At 33.8% G+C, this 14382-nt stretch overlaps 1 protein-coding gene across 1 annotated transcript; it reads right to left on the reverse strand.

Moving 5' to 3' along the window:
- Nucleotides 1-7020: 7020 nt before the first annotated feature.
- On the reverse strand, nt 7021-8536 carry LOC143571381 (delta(12) fatty acid desaturase DES8.11-like). Its single transcript, XM_077056819.1, has 2 exons — nt 8462-8536; nt 7021-8353 (listed from the first exon to the last, which is right to left on the reverse strand). The coding sequence occupies exon 2, from the start codon at nt 8326-8328 to the stop codon at nt 7198-7200; it is 1131 nt and encodes a 376-aa protein (XP_076912934.1). The 5' UTR covers nt 8329-8353; nt 8462-8536; the 3' UTR covers nt 7021-7197.
- Between the last annotated feature and the right edge of the window lie 5846 nt (nt 8537-14382).

Genomic DNA, 14382 nt, shown 5'->3' on the forward strand with positions numbered 1-14382 from the left:
TTAATATTGATTTTTTTAAAATGACCCGAACTCATTTTGGTTGCAACCGGTTCTACCCCGTGAAGTCAAGCGGCTACAACTACTCTTTAATTTAACGAACACCAAAAACTTAAAATCAGCATAGACCCTAGTTCAGCATGACCTTCAATCTCTGCCTATTAGCAATATTTATCAAAAGATGTAATCCCTAGTTTAGTAAATGAGCCAAGCCCCGTGCTTAGCTCATTTTGCCTTATGATAACTCGAGCTCGAGTTTGGCTCGTTCCGAACTTTTTTTATTTTTTTCAAAAGTTGAGCTCGGATCTTGAGTCATTTCTCTAATGCTCGGGCTCGGCTCTTGGGTCATTTTTTCAAGCTCAAGCTCGGCTCTCTTCTTAAGAGAGCTTGGCTTGTGAGTCATTTTTTCAAGCTCGAGCTCGAAAGAACCTAACGTTCACAAAACCATTCAGCATAAAGTTAATAAACAAACGAACATGCACATGAAACCCATTGAATTAATTATATAAACAAACATTTAACATAGGTCGTGTTCAGTCAATTGTGTTGGTGAACATTCGGTAACGTGTTCATCACTTAGTTCGGTAATGTGTTTGTTTATGTGTTCGTTCGTGTCTGTACAAAAAAATCCATTTGAATTAAGATGAAAACAAATATTTTGGTGAAAATGTCTTCTGGTGGGTCAACGAAACCATCAGTTTTTTTTAAGAATTTATCAGTTTTGAGAAAAAAACAATATATCTGACTTTAATACCATATACAAACCTGAATGCGGTTATCAAATGTTAAATAAAATGAGCAAAATCTAACCTGTTTATGAACCAAAAATTCAGCTTTTACGAAAACATGAAACCAAACCGTCGGGCCCAAGACCCTACTATCTAAAACCACCCTGCAAACAAAAGAAAAAAAAACAACACTTAAGGACAAGTAGCATCTCAAAAACATAATACCTTAAATGCCTTACCTATGCCACTGGTGTTTGTCATTGGTCAACTCAAATGCCCAGCAGGACCATCACCCCTACAAATTAATTAAAAGCAAAATTATAAATTATGCATACATTTTCATAGTAATTTGTAAAAATTATGAAATGCATTATATTTAATTGTGTAATCTAATATATTTAATAAAAATCTACTCATTTATCACTTGTAAGGCAACCATGGTTCCCACAACAGCAGCTATGTGAGCAGCCCTTGGTGATGGTGGCTCACAAATACCACAGGCCCGTTTACTGATAGATAATGGGTGAGAGATCTCCTACCATATTATTGCTCCTCAATCCTCTTATTATAAGATCATTTTTTTGGTGAAAATGCATAAATATAAATCATCAAACAATAAGATATCCAGATCTAGACACTTACACATACTGCAGGACTTCATTCCAGTATATCATCCTCGGGATTGTTCCATTTAGCTGACTTTGTGCCATGACCCTTGGATAACCATCAATATTTTGAATTAGTATATAAAATTTTGATGAGTAATTAACCAGACATAAATACTCAAACCTTTTGGATTTTCATAAACACTCTGGTCTTTCTTACTGTGACGAGCAGCTTCAAAAGAGTTCTCACACTCCATAGCATTCTTAAAACCAATAACAAATCCAACAATTCCCCTATTGTAAATAAATAATGAAGTCAACTTTGCAGCTTAAAACATGTGAAATTTGTTATAAAGCAAAACTTTCAAGCCGCCCCAAATACATAACAACAGTGATTGAAATGAACAAACATATTCATATTATCCGAATTTCATAAGGAAACCTACAAACATACATATCATTATTCGGTTACGATTAACCAAAAAGTCCGAACAAACCGATTTCAAAATCATGTATATCCGAAAATCGAATCTTGAACTCAGATACTAACCAAAAACCAAATACAAATTTCAGATCCTTCTTTGTTATCGAACGGTTCAGTTTTTGGATTGTTTCAGTTTTTGGTTTTTTTCACACCCCTACTTAAGATCTAAATATTTTAGCCTTATTCATAAAAATTGCTTAATTAATAATGAATTTGACACCCTAAAATCAATATAAAAAAGCTGATAAAAACACCACTCTAACATTTAACACATCAACGAACAATTTGAAAAATCCTAATAGTCAACAAAAAACAGTTAACCTGGTGCATTTTTGGTTAATAAGAAATAAATAAAAAATAAAAGGTATAACATGATGTATCAGATCCCATTGGTCTAACAATAGCATGTATTTACAGTCTAAATAAATAAATAAAAGGTATAACATGATGTATCAGATCCTCTAACCTCAACCACCGGGAATGTAACCGATTCTGTCAGATTTTGGGTAACCCAAATATCAGTCGTCGTCACCGTCTGCTGCCACCATTAACACCACCGCTGCTACAATAAGTCCAGTGCTTACCAGGTCTCTATATACATCTGTCACTACTTTGTTGAGTTCAAAATTTAAACATGCGAGACCTGGTAAGCACTGGATTTGGGCGGGATAGTAACTCATGTTCAAGACTTTATGCATTAAGACTTGTACACTATCTATTGTAAAACTCTTAAGTTTCAACTTCTCTCTCCAATATGTATTATATATAGTAATATATATATATATATATATATATATATATATAATCAAACCTTACAGTCCTGTTCGATTTATATGGCCGGCTTTTTGGCCTTACCATAAACTAAACGGTGAACACCCCTAACACAAACTTTTGGTAACATGTAAATAAATTTCTAAATACTAAGTTAATAACCAACATATGCAGAAATAAGCATTCCGATAAGCTAGTATCAATACACAAAACGCATTATGTTCGCAATTCACAAACATGCTAATTTCTAGTTACCAACAAATGCATAAATAAGAATTCACATCTAAAAAGCATTCATTGAATAGATACACTAGTTTCTATAGTGACTAGCATTATCATATACTGATAACTAATCCCCCTCTTTTCTTCCCAAACTGTGATCTTTGCTCAACAACTATTGTTATTTTTCAAGTGAATACACGACAATTATAATTATAAATATATATATATGTATCAAAAACATGTGTCTTTAGGGCAAAGACAGATACATAGTACACAATGACAAACTATCGTCGTCAACAACGGCACTTGTGTAACAACTAGCAGAAACTAATTGGTTCAATTACAGTCAGGCGGGAGGTTAATCCAATTCCAACACCACTGATGATTTTTAACTAATTTGTATTTGAAACTGGCTTTTCAAGTGGACGATTATATGTTTTCTGGAAAAATTTGTTCCATCATTGCACATAGACACACAATCACAGATTGTTTTCAATTGAGCATAATCAGTTTTGTTTTACGGCAATTTGAAGTTGCGATTACACCTCTAGTCACCCTTCTGGTGTTCGGTTACCGGACTATAGTTAGTTTTATTATAAAAAAAAGGTTTGATTGTACAAATTCAAATAATTTAAGTGGATAATAATATAGTTAGGTTTGTTTGTTACGTCGAGATGGAATGGACAAAAAATTTAAAATGAAATGAATTACTATAATTTTATTGAGATGTTCGGTTATATATCATATGAGATTTGAATAAATCATTAAATTGTGTTGTTTGGTAGACAAAAAATGACGAATAAACAATATAAACAAGGTGGCAGTGGCGATGGTAGATGATTGTGACGGCGATGAGTGGCGAGCAGTAATGGTTGTTGGTGGTAGCGGTGGTCAACAAAGATGGATGACAGTTGTTGGTGGTGATGGTGGGAAATGGCTGTAATCATGGTTAGTGATGAAGGTGATGATAGTAATTTTTATTGAAATTTGCAACATCTCAAGAAAAAGGTTGCAATTTTTAGTAAAATTTGCAACATTTTAATAAAAAGGTTGCAAATTTAGTTTAATTTTACAAACTTTTATAGAAAAAGTTGCATTAGATATTCTAACGCAACCTTTAAGTTCAACAAAGTTGCATTAGAGTCAAATGCAACTCATTTGAAAAAAGTTGCTAATAAAAAGTTGCAATAGACCTATTTTCTAGTAGTGATATATGATGAGACAAATTAACGCACGTGATAATCGTACGCTATAAATAAAAACGGAAGTTAAAAGCCGATAGAATTAAAAATAGCGTTTTCAAATGTTTTTTTCTAATTAATGAATAAGTATTGTTCACTTGTTTATGTATCTTTCTTAATGAATTGTATTTTATGTATGTGTGAGCTTTTTCTTCTCTTTTTTAGTTGTATTTTTATATTAAAAATATTTCATTCACATAAATCGAATAATAATAGTAATTAAACAGTGATTACCTAATCACCAACCAAGCTCCCAACAAATTTCCTTTCATTACACCGTTTTTAGGTATCTATTGATGATAAAAAAGTGCGCCTACGTGGCAACATTTTTTGTCAACAAAGCCCCCATAACACATAGCTTAAGAAGGAACTGTCACCTTTACTTGGTGTAAAAGTAAATTAATAGAGTTTTACCAAGGCACTGTTCCGCATTACAAAAAACAAATAATTAAAATGCAGTTTTATGCGTTTTAAATTTTTAGTTTTAACATGTCACAGTTTTTATGCTTTTTAAAATGCAGTTTTTATGTGATTTAAAATGTAGTTGTAGAGATATCAAAAATAAAGTTCTAGAGCTGCCTAAAATGCAGTTATATGCTGTTTAAATTGTAGTTTAAATGCAGCATTGAAAGCAGCTTAAGAATGCAGTTTTATGCACCTGGAAAGGTCATATATTTGCGACAGGATTATTTTGGGGTGAAGTTGCACTACTAGAAAACAATACATTTTCCTATAAAAAGTTCCTATAAATTTCCTACGACAAGTAATTCCAAGAAATTTCAAATGAATTTTTAACAAAAAAACTAGCTATAATTTTGCTACAATATTGCAACAGTAGTGACAACATGATTTTTCGTTGGAAAACTGTTGCTAACGTTCTGATAAAAGCCAATAAAAATTATATATATCAGATTCACTTTGGAATTTATATTGCATATTTGAATATATGTTGTTAAATTTAATTTTTTGGTTGGAATTTCGTTGAAATGTTGTAGCAAACATTTTGTAGGAAAGTTATAGGAAGTTTTGCAACATAATTTTGTAGCAATTTTGTTAGAAAAGTTGTTTGAAAACGGTTGAAAATAATTTTCACGCATGTATTTTTCCAACATAACCTTTTTGTTGGAAAATTATTAGAAAGCGGGTTTTCTAACAAATTTTCTACAAAATTCGTCGTAGAAAAATGTCTCATATTTCTAGTAGTGTTGGAAATCAAATTACGAAGTGACAACAGTAAGTTAATAAATAGTAGCTGAATTAAAATGTTATATTGATGAGCTCTATTAAGAGCATATGTTATGCTTTACAACTTTAAAATTGTATAAACATAAGAAGTATGCTTAATTAGGGTATTTATATAACATCCCAATTTTTACGTCAATTGTTGTAATGTTGTGTAGAAGGAGATATTTAGATATTTACAAAGACTTTTGAATTAAACAATCTTTTTGCATTAATATATATAGTGCAATATGTACTAAGTTGTTAATTTTTTTTGTTTTTTCAAATAATTACCTTTTTTTTTGTGTGTTTACATTATTTTATTGATAATGTATCTTCTACTTAGCCCGTGCAGTATACGGATTACTAACCTAGTATGATTATGAAAGTAACAATATTTTTAATGAAAAATCTATTTATCATGATACAAAATCAAAGTAAACAATTATGAAGATCCCTGGGTGAGGATCTGGAACCAATGGCCAGGCCATGTTAATCTCAAATCAACTGCAAACAATTCTTGGAATCATGTTAGAAAGCATAGCTTGTGTCAAGTGTTAATAAGACTACTCATATTCATAACTCGATCGATCCAACTCAACATAACTTTTTATTAAAAAAAATTAATTTCTCTCTTTTTCATGATATACACAACCCAATCAAACTCAAATTTTCACTCTCATTCATAACTAAAACCAAACCATTTTCTTATTGTGTAAAATATATATTATGCTTAATTTTCATTGTATTAAAATAACTTTTGATTTAACAAAACCTATTTTTAAATATAAAAGAAATTCTCTACGCTGTGAGCGGAGAATTTTTTTTTGATGAATTTTGTTTTTTTTTTCAATTATGTCTTCTTTAATTACATAGAATTATAATTTTTTATTGATAAGTTTTATTAAAAACATACAGTTTAAATTTGAATGGCTCAGATTTTCATTTGATAATTTTAATATTCTTTAAGCTCCATAAACATCAATGATCAATGACGGTTGATTCATAATCATGTATTTGATCGATGCATAAAATTAATGAACAACAAAATTAAAGATAGACAATGGATAAATTAATGGATCAAATCAAATCCAATGCAATTATGGGTTTCGTATGTGGCTGAAATCGTAACCTAAAATCTCTGATTCTTAGTTACTGTGAGAATGATTTTACAAAAATAAATCTTATGCAGAGTAGATCCTGAAAAAAAAATACATAAAAAATCCTATGCAAACGAATAAGATAAAATCAAAATGAGTGTAGCGTAAACATCAATGTTAGTTGCATCATAAACATGTACAATCTATAATGAGTATATCAAAGAAAAAGTGCATGGTCTTTTCAATCAGTACTAAATAACGAATCATGAATACATCGTCAAGCATATTAAAGGACTTTAAATTAAAGGAAATCAATTATATTAGTACTTGATCTTATTATCCTCATAAGAATTTGATGAACTAATGAACTACCAATTCAGTCTGCATCTACAAATAATTAAGTTTGATCGATTAAGTATTCATGATGAACACGATTTGTTTTAGTGATTAGACTTAACCTGAAATCGAATTGCAAGATATAGGAATCATACTATTTGGGGAATATAAAGAATGAAGACAAATAACATACCTTAACAAAATCGAGCAATCATGATTGGCTAGATCGTGATTCAAATCGTCTATGATGAATTCCTTGAAAATTTATTGCGGCGATGAAGCGATGCAATCTTAGTTGTATTCTTGTTACTAGAGTAATATACAGCAAAAACAGAAAGGAAACTTATATCAAGGTTACCCAGGTAGTACAATTTGTCTTTATTAGAAAAAAAGTTCAATATTAGAATATTATACATGCATTAAATAAAACAAGTACAACACGAATGCAAATCCTTATAGAACAGGCATCAACTAGTCGTTTGGTTTGAATAGTTACTTCCGAAACCAGTAAACACCACTATCCTCAGCACCTTCATCTGGTTCAACGTAAATACAATCCTTTGTTTCTCTCCAGAAAGCCTTTAGGATTGGGGTGTCATCATACTTGTAGTAATCACCTAAGATGGGCTTGATAGCTTTGGTGGCCTCGACGGTATGATAATGTGGAATTGTCGAGATCAAATGGTGCACTACATGAGCACACGTTACGTCGTGAAAAATAGCGTTGAAGATTCCGTAGTCTCTGTCAATAGTTGATAAAGCACCTCTTATCCAATCCCACTCTCTTGAATCGTAGTGAGCTATTGAAGGATGGCTATGATGCAAAAAGGTGAAGAAGATGAAATGGGCGTTCATAACCAACAACGGACCTCCATAGATGCAAAATAACCATGTTGCACCTGTAACAGCTGCGATCTTGTAAAGACCATAGAAAGCTGCAAGCATTCCAACATCAGAGAGCCAAACCAGTTTGCGCTCGCTATCGTTGAACATAGGACTCTGTGGGTAAAAGTGACTTACAAACCCATCGTATTCCCTGCCGTGAATATTGACGGTAAAGTAAGCGGGGAAGCTAAAAAGTAACCTAACGACAGTCATGACCAAGTTTCCGATTGGGTTGTTAAGCACTTCTGAATACAAGGTATCGGCCTTTCGTTTTGGGATCCAAACCTCATCATACTCCATTGAATTGGTGTGGGCATGGTGGCTACGGTGACTGAATTTAAACGAAAAGTATGGAGTGAGGAAGCACGAGTGTAGGACAAAACCAAGTGCATCATCAAGCCACTGGTATTCGCTGAAGGCATGATGTCCCAAATCATGACCAATGCTCCAAATACCCATAAAGGCGCTACCTTGGCAGAACCAATAAATCGGCCATGCTATGTACTTGAGGAGTGCAGGTAGAAGCGGAATGTAAGCTGATGCAAGACAATAGATAGTGTAGACCACGGCGATGTCACGATAAAGATAATAGAAGGAGGTTGCTAGATCTCGCTTAAAACAGTGTGGTGGTATGGCTTTCTTGAGATCACTAATTTCAAATGGGGTTTTTGCTGTGGGAACACGTTTCATAACATCTTTCTCAGTGTCAGCTTCATTCATACGACCGCCTGCACCCATTTCTCTTATTTCCAAAGCCAAAAACCTGCAAAAGAAAGATTAATTAATCAGCCATGATCATCCAATCATATCATATACATGAATGAGTACGAATAAGTAGTTTAATACTCTAGTACCCCAATAGATTATATACCTCTTAGGGAAGTGATTAGCTTTGTTTCCGTAGTGCCTTTCAGATTGCTAAATGCCCCTTTTATAGTTGCAGTTTGGGACTCCAATTCACAAAATGACATGTGAATAATACTATGTGTTGCATACAGGACAAATGAACATCAGTTAAATATTGAAATTATTAGTCACGTTTGGTGTGCTCTAGCTGCCTCTACTTCCTTGCATGTAGTTAACTACCAATTATTTGTAATTAATCAAAATATTTAATTGAAATATAGTCTGTGTACCTGTAGCGGCTCACCATGCCCCGACGGAACTTCGTTAGTTATTAATAATACAAAATATAAGAAGACTAGAAACCATAGACAATTTACTTCATATTTTTCTTCATGTTAAAACAATATCAGTCATGTCTAATTGGATTACCATGGAAAATAAAAAATAAGAAACTACCCTAAACATGCACTAACTCACTAACATAAAAACAACAACCAACTAATGAAAACATGAATTAAGGAATGCAGAAAAGTGTGGCATGTCCGCCCCACGTGTAGACGATGTGGGAACGTGGAGCCGTGGAGGCAGTAGACACGTATTGCATTATGTTGTGGTTAGCCATTAATAGTACGTGTTTAAAACGAACATCTAAGATTGTTCTTGGTAATCATGAGACGAATGGGCGTGTGTGAAATCGAATCAGGATAAAAAATCTATCATTTACCTCTACTCCCCATCACACACAAATGGAGTTTTTTTTTTAACGAAAAAAGTTTGTACCAAAATAAGGATTTTGAAAAGTATCTACCTCTTCTTTGAAAACTTGACTTTTCTCACTTCTCGTTTTATTATTATTATTATTATTATTATTATTATTATTATTATTATTATTACTATTATTATTATTATTCTTCTTGTTGTTGTTGTTGTTGTTGTTTATTTCATAAGAAAAATAGTTCAAGTAATATATATACAATAAAAGAAAACAAAATAAGCTGAAAATAAAAATCTCACATTTTTATGTCATTTTCTTAAAATAATGCAAAAAGAAATAAAAATAAAAAATGTTTATTTGAATTAAATTTCATTGCTAATACAACTGTATTTAAAATTTTTTTATTGTTATTAGTATTTGTTTTTTAATTACATTATCACTCTTTTTCAAATTTGAAGCTGTTCAAATAATATATTTTATATCACAGATATGTTTAAATCACACTATAAATATTTAAAAGAAATGGTCAACTTTATCATCTAAACCTAACAAGCATCTTCTTCCTTGAATGAATTTTAAACAAGCTAAACTATGATGTTATTTATTTAGGTAGTAGTGGGGAGTGCCTCCCTTTTTAGAGGGTTAAGCCGACATGAGGCTGAGGACAACAGAGCTAGATTAATGAATCACAACCGGGTCTCTGAATGACACTATTTTCGAGACAAGTGTGGGGTCTATTTATAGGCCCCATGTGGTAGAAAAGCAAGTGTGCTTCTCAATAGAATCTTTAGCATGTGTCTTCGTTTCGCCTGTCATCAAGCACGCCTATGCATGGGTAATGCGCGTGTGTTTTATAACAATCCAAAGATGTGAACTATGGAAAATGGTTTTGTCTCACATTGGATAATGGAAAATAGACTTGCAACTTATGAGCTCCTTGTAAGGAGTAGGGCTCATAATATTATATTCTTGTATGATAAGACGCATTCTCTTAGTGAGGGTACGAATCATCGACGCGCACTCACAAATGGGGGAAAGATATATACATACTCACTTTTGTATGATAATAAGAAAAAAGACCCGACCATTATGTTTACATGAGTTAGTGTTTGGATCCAAAAAGTCCTCGTATCGCTTATTTATAACCATTAGCTTGTATTAGCCTTAGATTCTATGAATAGTACTATTAAGAATGGCTCCTCCGGTCAAGATTAGTTGCTCTAACTACCCGTCCACATTGTCGAATGTCTACATTGTGTCTACTCGCTTGCTCGTGAGGGGCAAAACACATGTGTCCTAGTTTAGTTATGCCTCATATAGTTCATATTTATCGTATTCTTTGGTAGCTTACGATGGGTCAATCGCTACTTGTTATTGCTTGTCGTATGTGTGAAATTGTTTTCATACTAAAAGGTTTTACAAATTGTTAACCGTAAAACCTGTGAGCTCACTAACATTACGTTGACATTTTAAAGTATGTTTTTAGGTACTAAAGGCACAACCGTTCAAGTGGAAAACATCCCTCGAAACAAGCACACAATAGTCGGATACACATTTCGGAAGATTTTTCTTGTATAACCTAATGTCTTGGGTCACATGTGTGAAATCTTAGAAACAATCTCTTTTCATAAATGTTATAATACTTAAACATTGATTTTGGGATGTAAACTCTGCCTTTTAAATATATATCCATTTATGTGTTTGTGTTCGCGCTAACCATATGCCTTGACAAACGTCTCTGTCGCCCCTTGTAATTCTGCTGAGGGTGGTGTGAAAGTGCAGTCTTCTGTTTCTCTACAGGAAGCCTTTATGATTGGGGTTCATCGTATTTGTAGTAACCAAAGATGGGCTTGATATCCTTGGTGGCCTCAACGGTATGTTAATGCGGAATTGTTGAGGTGAAATAGCCACAACATGAGCACAAGTTAAATCGTGAAAATAGTGTTAAATATTCCGTAGTCTCTGTCAACAGTTGATGAAGCACCTCTTGTCTAATAAGGATGGCTCTGATGCCAAAAACGGAAGAAGATGAAATGGTCATTCATAACCAACAAAGGACCTCCATATATGCAAAATAAGCATGTAGCACTTGTGGTAGCCGCAATTTTGTAAAGACCATAGAAAGTTGTAAGCATGCAACATCAGAGAGCCAAACCAGTTTATGCTCGCTATCATTGAATAAAGGGCTCTATCGGTAAAAGTGACTTACAAACCCGTTATGTTCCCCACCATGAATATTGAAGGTAAATTAGATGGGGAAGCTAAAAGGTAACCTAACGACAGTCATGAGTAGGTTTCCCAGTGGATTGTTAAGCACCTCTTAATACAATCTATCATAATTTCTTTGGGGATCCAAACCTCACCGTACTCCATTGGATTGGTGTGGGCACGGTTGCTACGATGACTGAATTTAAATGGAAAGTATGGAGTGAGTAATTAGCAAGAGTGGAGCACAAAACCAAGTGTGTCATCAAGCTGATGGTATTCGCTCAAGGCATGATACCCTAAATCAAGAACAAGCTCCAAATACCCATAAAGGAGCTACCTTGGCAGAAGCAAGAAATCAACCATGTTATGTACCTAAGGATTGTAGCTGGAAGAGGAATGTAAGTTGCCGCAAGATAGTAGATACCAGATAGTGAAGACACGATAAAGATATTGGGAGGTAGTGCAAGAGATCACTTAAAACAGTCTGGTGGTATAGCTTACTTGAGATCACTTATTTCGAATGAAGTTTATTATATGGGAACATGTTTCATAACATCTTTCTCGACGAAAGTCTCATTCATACGGCCCGCCTGCACCCATACTTATTATTTTCACACTACAAAAAATGCCGCTTAGTGGCATATATATTTAATGGCATTTGCCTTGCGTGCCATTATTATAGGTTTTAACTGCACTTTGTGTATGCTAAATTTTCTTGGCACACTTTTAGTGGCATTTAGCATTTGTGCCACTAAAATTTCGGTTTTAATGGCACTTTGTGTATGTCATATTTGTTTGAAACACACTTTTAGTGGCATTTAGTATATGTGTCACTAAATTTTTAGTATTTAACGACACCTTGCTGTATTTTCTTGGGAAAATTTATGGTGCCATTTAACATTTGTGTCATGTAAATTTAGGTTTTTAATGTCACTTTATATGTCCCACCTATGCTTGGCACACATTTCAAATGACCCATAATGTTTATTAGTTTCATCAAGTACTACATACCGTTATAAATATATCATTAATTTAAAAATATCCATTAAAGTAAAAGTAGAAAATTCAAAAAAAAAAGTTAGCAGAAAAGAAAATGGTTTACAATTATGTTGTTCTTGATGACTAGCTTGAAATTTGGAAAAACAGCAGCTTGAATTCTTATATAACTATTTGCCTACCGATATGGATTATAGATGTACTTTTTATCAGATGATTACATACCATTATTAAGGTACTTGGCCATTTGTTTACCAACCCCCTTCTTAGCGGTTAGCTACATTGAAACTCCTCCAAATAGTGCCCAGTGCAACAGGTCTAATCTCGTTGTCGGGTTTTAAGAGCGGTGTAAGAGGAGCAAACGCAAAAAATCCTACCATACTCGATGGGCACCTCCCCATAACCACAAATTAACCACTACAATGATAACACATATAAGATCAGTGACAACATCAAATCATCTCTACATAAAGCATCTAAAATGTCTTTTGCACTCATACTATCTCTCGCACACGAATTTCCTCTAGGAAACGATTTAATGCATCCATGGACACTATCAACCTCCACAACAAGAGGAGGCTTTGAATATATAATGATTGGCATAAATGGAGGTTGCTTGTGCGGGCGTTTAGCATTTGAAGCTTTCGTGTTATTGTATTAAGCAACACCCAATGAGCAACTTGTCGAAGACATTGCCTGATGTCGGTGTTGCCAACATTCCATTCCTTATTAATATCCATGCCGCCTCAATCTCGAGACCCCATACCAGAGCCGTCTAACAATTTTTTAACTAACATGTCAGTACCATCCTCTTTCCCCCACGTGGGTAGAAAAACTCAAGATGGAACGATATTGCAATGCTTTCTTATTCCCATACCTGCTTTCTTAACAACTTTTGGGTCTAAACACCTGCAAAGTGAAACGTAGAAGAAGTAACAACCTAAAGAAGCTATCAACAGATCTCGGTTGGGCAACAACTCTATAAAGAGTTGTTTTTAACGCTTGTGAGAAATCCAAAAGTCAACTTTGGGGGATAAACTTGACGGTAACGAAATGTGCACTAAAGAAACAATCAAGGAGCATAACATCAGATACAAACGACTCATGAATAGAGGTCACGTGCACCATGAAAGAAGGTTTCAAAATGCCCATGATTTGTTGACTATGTCACTACCACGATCAGTAAAACGGACAAGACCATCAAGGTGATGACACGCACCACTCAAAGCATGAAGCCTCATACAATTCCCACACATACATTGACCAAAACTTTTCAATGTTGCCTCCAAAGCTATAAACAGCCCATCATCTATAGCAATAGCCTCTTGCGACAAACTATTACGTTCAGCGTTAGGAAAGAGCAACCTCTTGAGATGGTAGATTAATAGAGAAATCCCCTTATTTCCCATGTCACCATCAAAACAACAATGAAACATGCAAAACGGAGACGGCCATGAGTGGTTTGAGGATGAAGATCGAATGGGATGCCATAAAATAAGCAAAATAATACTAAATCTTTGTTAAGATTTCATCGAACACCCGGCATGCACCACTAGAGTTAAACTTAATCGGGAAAGGTTTTACTTTATAATGTTGTACATTCTGATGTAACAACAGAATGTTTGGATTTGAAATTGCCACAAAAACAGAATTTAAACATCTAAGCAAATCTTTATTACTCAGAAACTATTAGAGAATAACGTAGAAGAATATATTATTTGAGTTTTAGTATTATAGTGTTACCATAATTAGGAGATTGTATTTGGTTATGTTTCCTTGTATTTATCTAATTGTGCATAGTTGATCAATAATACAATTATACCTTACGGGATTTTCATTATTCTACATGGTATCAAAGCCTTAGAGTTCGTTCTGGCTTGTTTCTTTTTATTCTTCTTGTTCTTGTCCTGCCCCGAGGACGTTTGTACATACATAATATAATACCAACTGGTTGGTGTTCTATCTCAGATTTACGCGCCTACGGGCCATAGTAAACAACACCGCTGCCATCGGTTTTCTTCCCATTC

This window comes from Bidens hawaiensis, unplaced genomic scaffold, assembly GCF_021521415.1.
Source record: "Bidens hawaiensis isolate Kalapana, Puna unplaced genomic scaffold, B.hawaiensis_p1.1 tig00025364_1, whole genome shotgun sequence".
Classification (NCBI taxonomy): Eukaryota; Viridiplantae; Streptophyta; class Magnoliopsida; order Asterales; family Asteraceae; genus Bidens; species Bidens hawaiensis.